Below are 13345 nucleotides of genomic sequence, written 5' to 3'. Positions count from 1 at the left end.
CTGGCCAGGTGTGGTGGCACCTTCTTGTCATCCCAGCATTCGGGAGGCTGAGGCCGGAGGATCGTGGTTCATGGACAGCCTCAGCTACTTAGTGAGGCCCTCTGCAACTTAGACCCTGTTTCAAAATAAAGAATAAAAAAACAGGGCAGGGGTGTAGCTTGGAGGTCAAATGCCCTTGGGTTCCATCCGAAGACCTGCAAAAAAAAAGGAAAAGTGGGGCTGGAGGTGTAACTTGGAAGTAGATTGCTTCTGGGTTCCATCCCCAGTACCACAAAAAAAAAAAGAAAGAAAGAAAGAAAAAGAAAGTTATTACTGGCTAGGCATGGTGGCATGCGGAGGAGGAGGCCTCAGGAGGCCAAGGAAGGAGGATTCCTGAGCCCAAGAATTCAGTACCAGCCTGGTCAGTGAAGGGAGACCCCACCTCAAAATAAATCAGCAGAGCGTGGTGTTGCCCCTTTGTCATTCAGTGCTCGGGAGGCTGAGACAGGAGGATGGCATCTGCAGCCAGCCTCAGCTACTTAGTGAGGCCCTCCGTAACTCAGTGAGACCCTGTTTCCAAATAAAGAATAAAAACTAGGGCTGAGGGTTTAGCTCAGAGGTAGAGTGCCCCTGGATTAAATCCCCAGAAGCACAAAAATAAACAAACAGACTTTGTATTTGCAGGTTTTGATCATCACCTAGTAATTCCAATGTAGTGTAGAGTTACATTAAGAAAAGCAAGCCATTTGATAGTTTAGAATATTTTAGACTATTTTATACACAAACTGAAAAAGAATTATTTTAATTAAGTAATGCAGAATAACCCAGTCCCCCCCTATTTTTTTAAAGGGTCTCGCTAAGTTGCTGAAGGTCTCCACGGGCCTCCATCCTCCTGTCTCAGCCTCCCGAGCGCTAGGATGACAGGCGTGCGCCACCACGCCAAGCCTATTTTTTTTAACTTTTGTTGTTGTTGTTTGTTTGTTTGTTTTGATGGTACTGGGGTTCCTGGAAACCCTTCTACCTCCGGGCTACACTCCCAGACCTATTTTTATATTTTTATTTGGAAACAGGGTCTCCTAAGCCAGTGAGGCTGGCTTCGAACCTGTGTGATTCTTCTCTCTCCGCCTCCCAAGTGTGGGGATTACAAGCATGCGCCACCATGCCCGGCTAACTCTTTTTTTTTAAAACGGGCTCACTGAGTTGCAAAGGTTCTCACTAAGTAGCTGAGGCTGTCCGTGAACTGAGATCCACCTGTCTTAGCCTCCCAAATGCTGGGATGACAAGCGTGGGCCACCAAACCCGGCTTACCTTCAACTATTTCTGATAGGACGGAGACTACTTAAATATTTTGTTGTTGTTGTTGTTGTACTAGACACTGAACCCAGAGGCTATACCCCTCAACCTGATTTTTTTTTTTTTTTTTTTTGACGGTCTGGGGATGCAACCCAGAGCATTTGACCTCCAAGCTCCACCCCCTGCCCTATTTTTTATTCTTTATTTTGAATAAAGACTCACTGAGTTGCAGAGGGGCTTACTAGGTAGCTGAGGCTGGCCGTGAACCACGATTCTCCAGTTTTAGCCTTCCGAATTCTGGGATTTCAAGCATGCCCACAATGCCCGGCTCCTGTTTGATTCCGTACTTGGAAACAGGGTCTTCCTAGCTTGCTGAAAGTCTCACTACTAGCTGAGGCTGTCCTCGAAACCGAACCTTCAGTCTCAGCCTCCAAGTACTGGGTTGACAGGTGTGCGCCACTGTGCCAGCCTGACTTAAATTTTTTTTTTTTTTTTTTTGCGGGTCTGGGGATGGAACCCAGGGGCATTTGACCTCCGAGCTACACCTCCTGCCCTATTTTTTATTCTTTATTTTGAAACCGGGTCTCACTGAGTTGCAGAGGGCCTCACTAAGTAGCTGAGGCTGTCCGCGAACCGTGATCCTCCAGGTCTCAGCCTCCCGAATGCTAGGATTACAAGCGTGCACCACCACACCATATTTTAATGGAATAAAATTGAGGTCTACTGAGGTATTTCCTTTGTAATTTGATCTAACATTAAGATGTTTACATTTTAAGTCTCCTTTTTTTTTTGGTCTCAGAATAACGATGGTGGTAACAAGACACTGGCTTTTCACCTCGCAGGTTGTTCCGCTGCACCCTGACCAACATCCCTCAGACTCAGGCCTTACTGAATAAAGCCAAACTCCCCCTGGGGCTGCTGCTTCATCCTTTCAAGGACCTGGTGGTATGTCTCTAGTGAAAGTACGCGTCTTGTTAGAAGCTTCCTTAGTGGTGAATATTTTTTGCAACAATTCTCAAATGATATATAGAATTAAGAGCCGGGCATGGTGGCGCACACTTGTAATCCCAGCGCTTGGGAGGCTGAGACAGGAGGATCACGCAGGTTCGAAGCCAGCCTCAGCTACTTAGTGAGGCTCTCAGCAACTCAGTGAGACCCTGTTTCCAAATAAAATACAAAACAGGTCTGGGAGTATAGCTCGAAGCCAGCCTCTGGATTCCACCCCCAGCACCACCAAAAAAAAAAAAAAAAAAAAAGATATATATAATTAGCTTGAGCCATCTTTAGGAACTTGACCACTGAAATACTTCTGTATTTGTAATTTCACTCAATAATTATATTACCAAACAGTTTCAAGCAAGGTCAGATAAGTGTGTTGAAGAGCCAGGAGTGGTGGTGGATGCCTGTAATCTCAGCATTCAGGAGGCTGAGAGGGAAGGATGCTGGTTCATGGACAGCCTCAGCTACTTAGCAAGGCCCTTCACAACTCAGTGAGACTCTTTCAAAAATAAAAAGACAGCCGGGCGTGGTGGTGCACACTTGTAATCCCCGCGCTTGGGAGGCTGAGACAGGAGGATCAACACAGGTTTGAAGCCAGCCTCAGCTACTTAGTGAGGCTCTCAGCAACTTAGTGAGACCCTGTTTCCAAATAAAATAGAAAATAGGTCTGGGAGTGTAGCCTGGGGATAGAAAGCCCCTGGGTTCCATCCCTAGTACCACTAAATAAATAAATAAATAAATAAATAAATAAATAAATAAATAAATAAATAGCTGGGGATGTAGCTGGAAGGTACAGTGCCTCTGGGTTCCGTCCTGAATATCACAAAAAAAGAAAAAAATAAGTGTATTGAAAAAGACAACCTCTCAGCAGGCATGGTGGGCACGCTTCTAATCCTAGTACCTGGGAGGCTGAGACAGGAGGATCGCAGGTTCACAGCTTTCCTCAGCTACTTAGCGAGACACTCTGCAACTTAGTGAGACCCTGTTTTAAAATAAAACAATAGAGCTGGGAGTGTAGCTCGGAGGTAGACTGTCCCTAGGTTCAATCCCCAGTACTACAAAAAAAGGGGGGGGGCAACCCCTTTCCCTGCACAAGAGGCAACTCAAAATGGATCAAAGACCTGGAAATTTGACTAGAGATTTTAAAATGAATAGAGGAGGACATAGGACTGGCACTTCAACATACAGGAACTGGGAGAAATTTCCTCAGTGATACCCTCAAAGCTCAGGAAATTAAAACAGGTATTAATTAAAGCAGGGCGTGGTGGCACACAGCTTGTAATCCCAGCAGTTGGGAGGCTGAGACAGGAGAATCAAGATTAGCAGCCAGCCTCAGCTACTTAGGCCCTTTGCAACTTAGTTAGATCTGTTTCAAAATAAAGAATAAAAATCAGGGCTGGTGGTATAGCTTGGAGGTAGAATGCCCCTGGGTTCCACTCCCAGTGCCACAAAAAAAAAGAAAAGTGGATGGCATTAAAAAGTTTCTTTTCAGTAAAGGAAATCATCAAGAGTTTAAAGAGAGACCCTACAGACTGGGAGATCTTTGCCAGGTACTCCTCTGGTAGAAGACCAATACCCAGAATATACATAGAACCTAAAAGACTTAATACTTATAACCCAGCCAGACGTGGTGGCACACACTTGTAATCTCAGTACTTAGGAGGCTGAGATAGGAGGATCATAGTAGAGGACAGCCTCAGCAATTTAGTGAGGCTCTCTGTGTGAAATTTAGTGAAACTGTTTCAAAATAAAATTAAAATAGGGATAGGAGTGTAGCTCAGAGGCAGAGTGTCCTTGGATTCAATCCCTAGTAACACACACACACACAACTAAATAACCCAGTCAATAAATGGGCAATTGAAAGCCGGGCGTGGTGGTGCACACTTGTAATCCCAGCATTTGGGAGGCTGAGACAGGAGGATCCAGGTTTGCAGACAGCCTCAGCTTCTTTTTTTTTTTTCTTTTTTTTTTTTCCCCGGTGGTACTAGGGGTGACACCCAGGGGCTTTTCTACCTCCAGGCTCTACTCCCAGACTTATTTTATACTTTATTTGGAAACAGGGTCTCACTAAGTTGCTGAGTATGTCATTTGTAGGAAAATGGAGGGACCTGAAGAACATTGTGGTAACTGAGGTCAGCCAGTCATAGAAAGTGAAGGGTCCGCCGGACGTGCTGGCGCACACGTATAATTCTAGTACTTGGGAGGCTGAGACTGAAGGATCACGAGTTCAAGGACAGCCTCAGCAACTTAGTGATGCTCTCAGCAACCTAGTGAGACCCTGTTTCCAGATAAGAAATTAAATTGGTCTGGGGATGTAGCTCAGAAGTATTAATTCCCAGTACCACAATAAAAAAGAGAGAGAAAAAAAGAGAAAAGTCCTATGTTTTTTCTCGTATGTCTAAGTGGAGGATTATTCTGGATGTAAGTGGAATTCTAGCAGGGCGTGGTGGCACGCGCTTGTAATCCCAGCATTCAGGAGGCTGAGACCTGGGGATCGCAGTTTGCGGACAGCCTCAGCTACTTAGGGAGGCCCTTCGTAATTTAGTGAGACCCGGTTTCAAAATAAATAATAAAAATAGGGCAGGGAGTATAGCTTGGGTTCCATCCCCAGACCGCAAAAAAAAAAAAAAAAAAAAAAAAAAAGGCGGACTCCAAATAGTGGAGGGAAACCCTAGTGGAGCGATGGAAGGTCTGGGGAGGGCAGTGCGGGAAGCACTGCCGCTTAAGGTAGCACGTGTGAGATTGCCAGTCTGGCTACCGCTCTGAACTACTTTACCATGTGAGGCCACGGTGCACCAGTAAAAGCATGTTTAAAAAACCCTAATGCTATTTTATTCCATTCTTGGTATTGAAATAAAATAATAATTAGCAGGCTGGGCGTGGTGGCGCACGCTTATAATCCCAGCATTTGGGAGGTGGAGACCAAAGGATTGCGGTCGTGGACAGCCTCAGCTACTCAGGCCCTTCACAACTCAGTGAGATCCTGTTTCAAAATAAAGAAGAAAAAAAAACTAGGGCTGGAGTATAGCTCAGAGGTAGAAGGCCCTGGGTTCTATCCCCAGTACCCTGGAAAAACAGTGCTTGAGCTGGAGTATAGCTCAGAGGTAGAAGGCCCTGGGTTCCATCCCCAGTACCCTGGAAAAACAGTGCTTGAGCCTATTCTCACTCTACCCCTCTTGGAGTAGAGTTAGTAGTTGCTCTTAGTAGTTGCTCAGAGCCAGGCTTGGTGAGGCACTCTTGAAATCCCAGCATTTGGGAGGCTGAGACAGGACGATTGCGGTTGGTAAGACAGCCTGACCTACTACTTAGTGAGGCCCTTTGCAACTCAGCGAGACCCTGTTCCAAAATAAAGAATAAAAAATAGGGCTGGGGGTGTAACTCGGAGGTAGAAGGCCCCTGGGTTCCATCCCTAGTACAAAAAGAAAAAAAAAAGATGTTGCCAAACGTGATGGCCCATACTTACAATCCCAGTACTTGGGAAGCTGAGACAGGATTTCAAGTCTCACAACTTAGTGAGACCCTGTTTCAAAATAAAAAAAAAAAATAGACCTGGGGGTATAACTCAGAGGTAGGATGCCCCTGGGTTCAATCCCTAGTACCACAAAAAGAAAAAAAAGTTGCCCTCTCTCAAATAAGTGAGTAAATTATATAAAAGAAGTTCCAGAAGAAGAAAAGAGCTGATTTTCCTGCCCGGGGCCTAGGGACTTGACTTGTGGTCGAGTGCTCGGGGTGTGTGAGTGAGGAGGCTTTCTCAAAACAAGCCCATAGAGTTCTGTTGCGTTCTTGTTTAACTGGGGTTCAAATCCAGGGGTTAATGTGTGCTAGGCAAGCACCCTACCACTGAACTTCTTCCAGCCTCTTAATGATGGTTTATATGAAGATTTTAGGACTTATTTTATGTCACTTAAACCTTAAATAAAATTCATTGTTGTAACAATTCTTCTTTCTTTCTTTCTTTCTTTCTTTCTTTTTTTTTTTTTTTTTTTTTTTTTTGGTGGTACTGTGAATGGAACCCAGGGCATTCTACCTCTGAGCTACACCTCCAGCCCGATTTTTTATTCTTTATTTTGAAACAGGTTCTCACTGAGTTGCAGAGGGCCTCACTAAGTAGTAGCTCAGGCTGTCTGCCAACTGTGATCCTCCATTCTCAGCCTCCCAAATGCGAGGATTACAATTGCGCACCACTATGCCTGGCTCACATTTTAATAATTCTCGTAAGAACTAAGAAGTCATTACATCAAAAGCTGTAATAAGCTGGGAATGCTGGCAACGTTTGTAATCCCAGTACTTGGGAGACTGAGACAGGAGGATCACAGGGCTGTGGCCAGCCTCAACAACTTAATGAGAACCAGCTTCAAAATAAAAAGTAATATAGACAAATTACAGGTTCAAGGCAGCCCCAGCAACTTAGACACTCAGCAATTTAGTGAGACCCTGTTTTCAAATGAAATAGGGCTGGGGGTGTCACTCAACAGTAGAATGTCCCTGTATTCAATCCCAAGTGCCAAAAAAATACCTGTAATAATTTTATTGGTCACTGTTTTAGAGTGTTTCCTTTGACATTTATTTAAAAAAAATGTATCGTAGCCGGGCGTGGTGGCGCACGCTTGTAACCCACCACTCAGGAGACTGAGGCCAGAGGATCGCGGTTCACAGACAGCCTGAGCTACTTAGGCCCTCTGCAACTCAGTGAGACCCTGTTTCAAAGTAAAGAATAAAAATAGGGCAGGGGTGTAGCTCGGAGGCTGAATGCCCCTGGGTTCCATCCTCAGACCTGAAAAAAAAAAAGTATCATAAAGTATTCATTCGTTTGGAATGTGTTTAATGAGAAAAAAATTGAAGGCAAATTTTAATGAGAAAGATCCTAGAGAAAACCGGTAGGACGTAAAACCAGTGCCTTTCTCCTCTAAACATTTTGTGGTGCAGTTTGAACACTTCTGTAGAGTTGCTTATTTTTCTCCACGTCAAAGTGTCCGATTCTTGTTGGAAGGCGGAGCGCCTGGCTGCCGCCCGCAAAGTCTGTTTTACAGCCAGTTCTGTGCTTCCAGCAACTGCCCGTGGTGACCTCCAGCGCCATTGTGCGGTGCCGCTCGTGCAGGACCTACATCAACCCGTTCGTCAGCTTCCTGGACCAGCGGAGGTGGAAGTGCAACCTGTGCTACCGCGTCAACGACGGTACGCCGCGGGGCGGGGCCTGCGGAAGGGAGCGTCTGCCATCTGCTCACACCGACCATGGCTGCCTACGCAAAACTGCTGGGATTGTTTCTCTAGGGCGAAGGAAAATAAGTCCACGCTCCGCTGCCAAAGCCTCTCGCGGCTGGGGGTTGGGCGGTGCTGCACGGTCACCTGGGCTCCACTTTCTCAGTCAAACAGTAATGTTTATTAAGTGGCTATTCTACCTCCCAGCTACACCTCCAGACCTATTTGACTTTTTAATTGGAAACAGTCTCGCAAAGGTGCTGAGTCTCACCTTGAACTTGCAATCCCGTGTCAGCCTCCTAAGTACTGGCATTACATCTGTGCGCAGCCATGCCACACCTGTTTTATAATTGATGTTTGAAGAATATGACCTGTCAGGTGCAGTGGCGCACACCGGTAATCCCAGTGTACGGAGGCTAAGGCGCCAACCAACCTGGTGAGACCCAGCTTCAAAGCAAAAATCCAAAAGGGCCGTGGGTGTAGCTCAGAGGTAGAAAGCCTCTCTCTTGCCCCCCCCCACACATATAATAATAATAACAACAACAATAATAATAATAGTAATATGACCTGACCAATGACATTCTGATAGGATTAGAGAAAAAATGGGTATGCCGTTATTCACACTGAAAATGGGGTATATGGTAAGGTGGGTTTTTTTTGCTTTTTTGTATGTGTATATGGTACTGGAGATTGAACCCAGGGGCATTCTACCTCTGAATTACACCCTCAGCTTTATTTTTATTTGGAAACTAGATCTAAGATGTGGAGGGCCTCACTAAGTAGCTGAGGCTGGCCAAGAACCTACAATTCTGTCTCAGTCTCCCAAGTACTGGGATTACAAGTGTGCACCACCACACCCAGCTCATTAAAATAATTATAGATAAATAGATAGATAGATAGACATAGACAGACAGACATGGAGTACTGGGGATAGAACCCAGTAGCATTCTACCTCCCAACTACATCCCCAGTCCTATTTTTTATTCTTTAGTTTGAAATAGGGTCTCAGTTGTAGAAGGCCTGGCTAAGTAGCACAGGCCGCAAACCTGTGATTCTCCTGTCTCCGCCTCCCAAGATTCACAAGTGTGTGCCACTACACCTGGCTCTTTAAAATAATCAATTTTAATGATACTTTTTCTCATTTCTCATCTTTTCAAACTATTCTAAGAAAGCAGCTTTTGTTTTTGTTTTTTGTTTTATTTTGTTTTTGGTATTGGGGGTTGAACCCGGGGATATTCTACCTCTGAACTACACCCCCAGCCCTTTTTTTTTTTTTTTTTTTTTTTGTTGTTGTTGTTGTTGTACTGGGGTTTCTGGAAGCCCTTCTACCTCTGGGCTACACTCCCAGACCCATTTTTATATTTTTATTTAGAAACAGGGTCTCTTAAGCCAGCGCGGCTGGCTTCGAACCTGCGGGATCCTCCTGTCTCCGCCTCCCAAGCGCGGAGATTACAAGCGTGCGCCACCACGCCCGGCTACTCCCAAGCCTTTAAAATTTTTTTTTTTTTTCTCAGATTCTCTTTTTCCAAGCTTAGTCTTAAACTTAGGATGCTCCTGTCTCAGCCTCCCAGATATTGGGGTTACAAACATGCACCATCATACCCAGTTTTTTTTTTTTGTTTTTTTTTTTTCAGTACTAGGGATGGAACCCAGGGGCATTTTACCTCTGAGTTATCCCCCCAGCCCTATTTTTTTTTTTTTTTAGAGCTATTTTTTATTTTGAAACATGATCTTGCTAGGTTGTTGAGGATCTTGCTAGGTTACTGAGACTGGCCTCAAACCTATTATCCTCCTGTCTCGGCTTCCCAAATACCAGTATTACAGGTATGTGTCACCATCCCTGGCAAGAAAGTAGCTTTAAAAAGAAATAAGACAAAGAATGTCAAGAAATATCAGTGATCATAGTTATATAAGCAAAGCACATTCAGTATGTGGGGAACTTGGATGGAACTTTTTTAAAAAAGTGAGTTTATACTTTAATATTTAGCCTATATTGAATTGATAAGCCCCTATATTAAGAAAATGGAGCCAGGAGTGGTGGTGCACGCTTGTAATCCCAGCATTCGAGAGGCTGAGATTGAGGATCGTGGTTCGAGGACAACCTCAGCTACTTAGTGAGGCCCTCCACAACTTAGTGTGACCCTGTTTCAAAATAAAGAATAACAATAGGGCAGCGGGTGTAGCTTGGAGGTTGAATGCCTCTGGGTTCCATCCCCAGACCCGCCCCCCAAAAAATGAGGAAGATCGGCAAATGCGAGTTGTATTGAATTTATCCTTTCAGTAATCATGGCTAACTTTACGCAGTTCCTGAAGAGTTCATGTACAACCCTGTGACTCGAGTTTACGGAGAGCCTCACAGAAGGCCTGAAGTTCAGAACGCGACCGTCGAGTTTATGGCCCCTTCAGAGTACATGGTACGCTCTCCTTCGTATATATCTGTGCTCTTCACCTGCTGGGTTTTCAGTCAAACTGTATCCTGTCCTCTGGCCAAAACAATTTTTTTTCTTTTCTTCTAAAGTACTGGGAATTGAACCCAGGCGCTGTCGACCACTGAGCTATTCTGAAGCATTTTTTATTTTGAGACAGGGTCTTACTGAGTCACCAGTACTTGAGCTTGCGGTCCCCTAGCCTTAGACTCCCGAGGTGCTGGAATTATAGCTACCTGCACCCAGCAACAAAGTTTATGGTTGTGTGTGTGTGTGTGTGTGTGTGTGTGTGTGTGTGTGTTGTGCTACTAAGGATGGAATCCAGGGGCTTTTTACCTCTCGGCTGTGCCCCCAGCTGTATTTTGTTATTTATTTGGAAACAGGAAGTTGCTGAGGGCCTTACTAAAGGCTGAGTTAGAAACTGTAATCCTCCTGCCTCATCCTCCCAAAATCTGGGGTTGATTATAGGTATGCACCAGCTAAAATTTTATGTCTTGAAATTCAAAAAGTATAATACTTATTATAATTGGCATATAAGGATATGTGTGAAAAGTGGAAGTGTAAAGTCCCCTTAGGTTTCTTGTCTGTCCACTGAGAAATGTGCAGTGTAACATTGGGATCCTGTTTGGATCTAATCATATCCAGTTTTTCCACTATAAATAATGCTGTGGTAAGCCGGGCGTGGTGGGCACGCTCGTATAATCCCAGCACTTAGGAGGCTGAGACAGGAGGATCGCGCAGGTTCGAAGCCAGCCTCAGCTACTGAGTGAGACCCTGTTTCCAAATCAAACATAAAATAGATCTGGGAGTGTAGCCCAGAGGTAGAAAGCCCCTGGGTTCCACCTCAGTACCACAAAAAAAAAGAATTTTTTTTTTAAATGACGCTGTGATGAACATCCTCTTGCAAGTACTTTAATGCATTTACAATAGTATCTGAGATTAGCATTTTAAAAATAATAACCCTGCTGGGCGTGGTGGCACGCGCTTATAATCCCTGTGCTTGGGGGGAGGAGACAGGAGGACCGCGCAGGTTCAAAGCCAGCCGCTCTGGCTTAAGAGACCCTGTTTCCAAATAAAAAAATATAAAATAGGGTCTGAGAGTGTAGCCCGGAGGTAGAAGGCCCCTGGGTTCCATCCCCAGGACCACCAAAAAATAAAACAAAACAAAACAAAAAATAAGCCTAAAGCCAGCATTTCACACTTTATAGAGTACTACCAGTTTTTAGTATCACCAATAACATCATGAAAGCCGGACGCGGTGGCTCAGGCTTGTGACCTCAGTACTTGGGAGGCTGAGATGGGATCGCAGGTTCACAGCTAGCCTTCTCAACTTAGAGAAGGGAGGAGGGAGAGGGAGAGGGAGAGGGAATGAATCTGTACTGCTGAGGCAGGCCCGGACACCTGTGCTCCTGGCTTAACAGATGTGCAGCCAGGGCTGTGCCCGGCCCGTGCATGCGACCCGTGCATGCTGCAGTGCAGTGCTTGCAGCTCTCCGGTCTGGTCCCTCTCCCACGCCCTTATTGCCTTGAGGCAAGGACATCAAGGTAAGGCTTGACAGCAGACTCTAGGAGACATCAGTGTCTTAGTGTGTCTTTGTGGCCTTCTCTGAGCACTTCGGAGCAGTCAGTCTCTTTCACCAGTTGCAGTGGAAAAAACATTCTGCGGCACGTAGTGGTTAGTAATAACTTTCTGCAGTGTAGGTCATTTCTTTTTTTTATTTTGAAACAAGGTCTTGGTGGGTTGGTGAGAGTCTCCCCATTTTGCTGAGGATGTCCTCACACCTGCAGCCCTTCTATCCCAGCCTCCCAAGTGCTGGGCTTGCAGACAGGTTTGGGGCCCAGAGCACCTGTCCTTGTGCATTGGCTTTCCTGTGTTCCTGTGCTCTCCCCGGTCCTAGGAACAGCTGCCTTTGGGGCCTGGGCTTTACCTGTCACCTCCACTCAGTGTGGACAGCGCGCCTTTTGTGGGTTTGCTGTGTTTGGGTCCAGGGAGTGAACCCCCGTCACCTTGCTAACGCGACTCTCCTTCTTCTCAGCTGCGGCCACCACAGCCTCCGGTGTACCTCTTTGTGTTGGACGTGTCTCACAATGCTGTTGAAACTGGGTACTTGAGCGCAGTCTGCCAGAGTTTGTTAGACAATCTGGATTTGTAAGTCCTTCCACTTAAATCTGAACCTAACGGTGTTTGCGAAAACAAATAGCTAGTTTTAGGTTACAACCTAAGCTATGTAGTTACGTTCCAAGAGTCTGTTTCCATCGTGGAGCTCGGCCTGGCTTTCCTTGGGAGCCTTATCTTCAAGCCTGTAGTAAAGAGATGAGCGGCAAGGCGCACACCCGCCGCTGTCGGCTCCACTGCTTCTGCTTCCTCTAATACCCTTTGCGTGTGCGTGGTGCTGGGGATGGATCCAGGGCATTCTGCCTCTGAGCTACTACCTCAGCCCTATTTTATTCTTTTTTTTTTTTTTTTTTTTTTTTTTGGTGGTACTGGGGTTCCTGGAAGCCCTTCTCCCTCCGGGCTGCACTCCCAGACCTAGACCTATTTTATACTTTTTTATGTGGAAACAGGGTCTCTTAAGCCAGCAAGGCTGGCTTCGAACCTGTGCGATCCTCCTGTCTCCTCCTCCCAAGCGCGGGGATTACAGGCGTGCGCCACCACACCCGGCTTATTTTATTCTTTATTTTGGAACAGGGTCTCACTGAGTTGCTAAGAATCTTGCCGAGTTGCCCAAGCTGGCCTCATTCCTGCCATCCTCCTATCTCAGCCTCCCAAGTACTGGGATTGCAGGTGTGCGCCACCACACCTGGTTTCAGCCAGCATATCATTTTGCCTGTAAATACTTTAGGAATTTTAACTTTTTCTTGGTGTGATAAATTTGTATCACACCAAGCAAAATTGGCAATAATTCTTCATAGGATTTTAACACTTCATTCTTTCGTTTCTAGCTGTTTCAACAGTGTCTTTTAGCAGCCAGGTGTGGTGGTGCACGCCTGTAAGCCCAGTACTTGGGAGGCTGACACAGGATGATTGCAGGCCCAAAGCCAGCCTCCACAACTCAGGGAGGCCCTCTGCAATTCACTGAGACACTGTTTTCAAATAAGAAATAAAATCAGATTGGGGGTGTGACTCAGAAGTAGAATGCCTCTGGACTCACTCCCCAGTGCGACACACACACACTTTTAGCTGTAGGCCTGTTGGTCTAAGAATCCAAAAGTACAGCACCTTGCATCTGCTTATCATGACTTTTAAGTCTCTCAAAATAGCTCGTGTAACCTTTCAGTGTAAGAAGGAGCAGCGCTGTTGTCTGGTAGGAGGCTCGCAGAGAGCCGCTCGTCACAGCTGGACTGGCTCGCCTTGCTAGAAAGCATATCCAGGCTCCCGCTGGCACCCATGCTCGCGTGCTGTGGGTCACGTGCGGATTGTGTTGGCGAGGGTGTCCATGACCCCCCAGG

The 13345-nt window shown here is 45.9% G+C and overlaps 1 protein-coding gene across 1 annotated transcript in view; it reads left to right on the top strand.

The window, feature by feature from the left end:
- Positions 1–13345, top strand: part of SEC24A (SEC24 homolog A, COPII coat complex component) — a gene marked incomplete at both ends in the record, with an annotated part of 56805 nt that overhangs the window by 20876 nt on the left and 22584 nt on the right. The window contains 4 exons of the mRNA XM_080699353.1: positions 2115–2217; positions 7320–7446; positions 9775–9884; positions 11932–12044. Coding sequence (XP_080555479.1) covers positions 2115–2217; positions 7320–7446; positions 9775–9884; positions 11932–12044 — 453 coding nt within the window. The remainder of the gene's footprint in view (positions 1–2114; positions 2218–7319; positions 7447–9774; positions 9885–11931; positions 12045–13345) is intronic.

Source organism: Muscardinus avellanarius, assembly GCF_963383645.1.
Source record: "Muscardinus avellanarius genome assembly, chromosome: 7".
In the NCBI taxonomy this organism is placed as follows: Eukaryota; Metazoa; Chordata; class Mammalia; order Rodentia; family Gliridae; genus Muscardinus; species Muscardinus avellanarius.
This window is presented reverse-complemented; position numbering and strand designations above follow the sequence as displayed.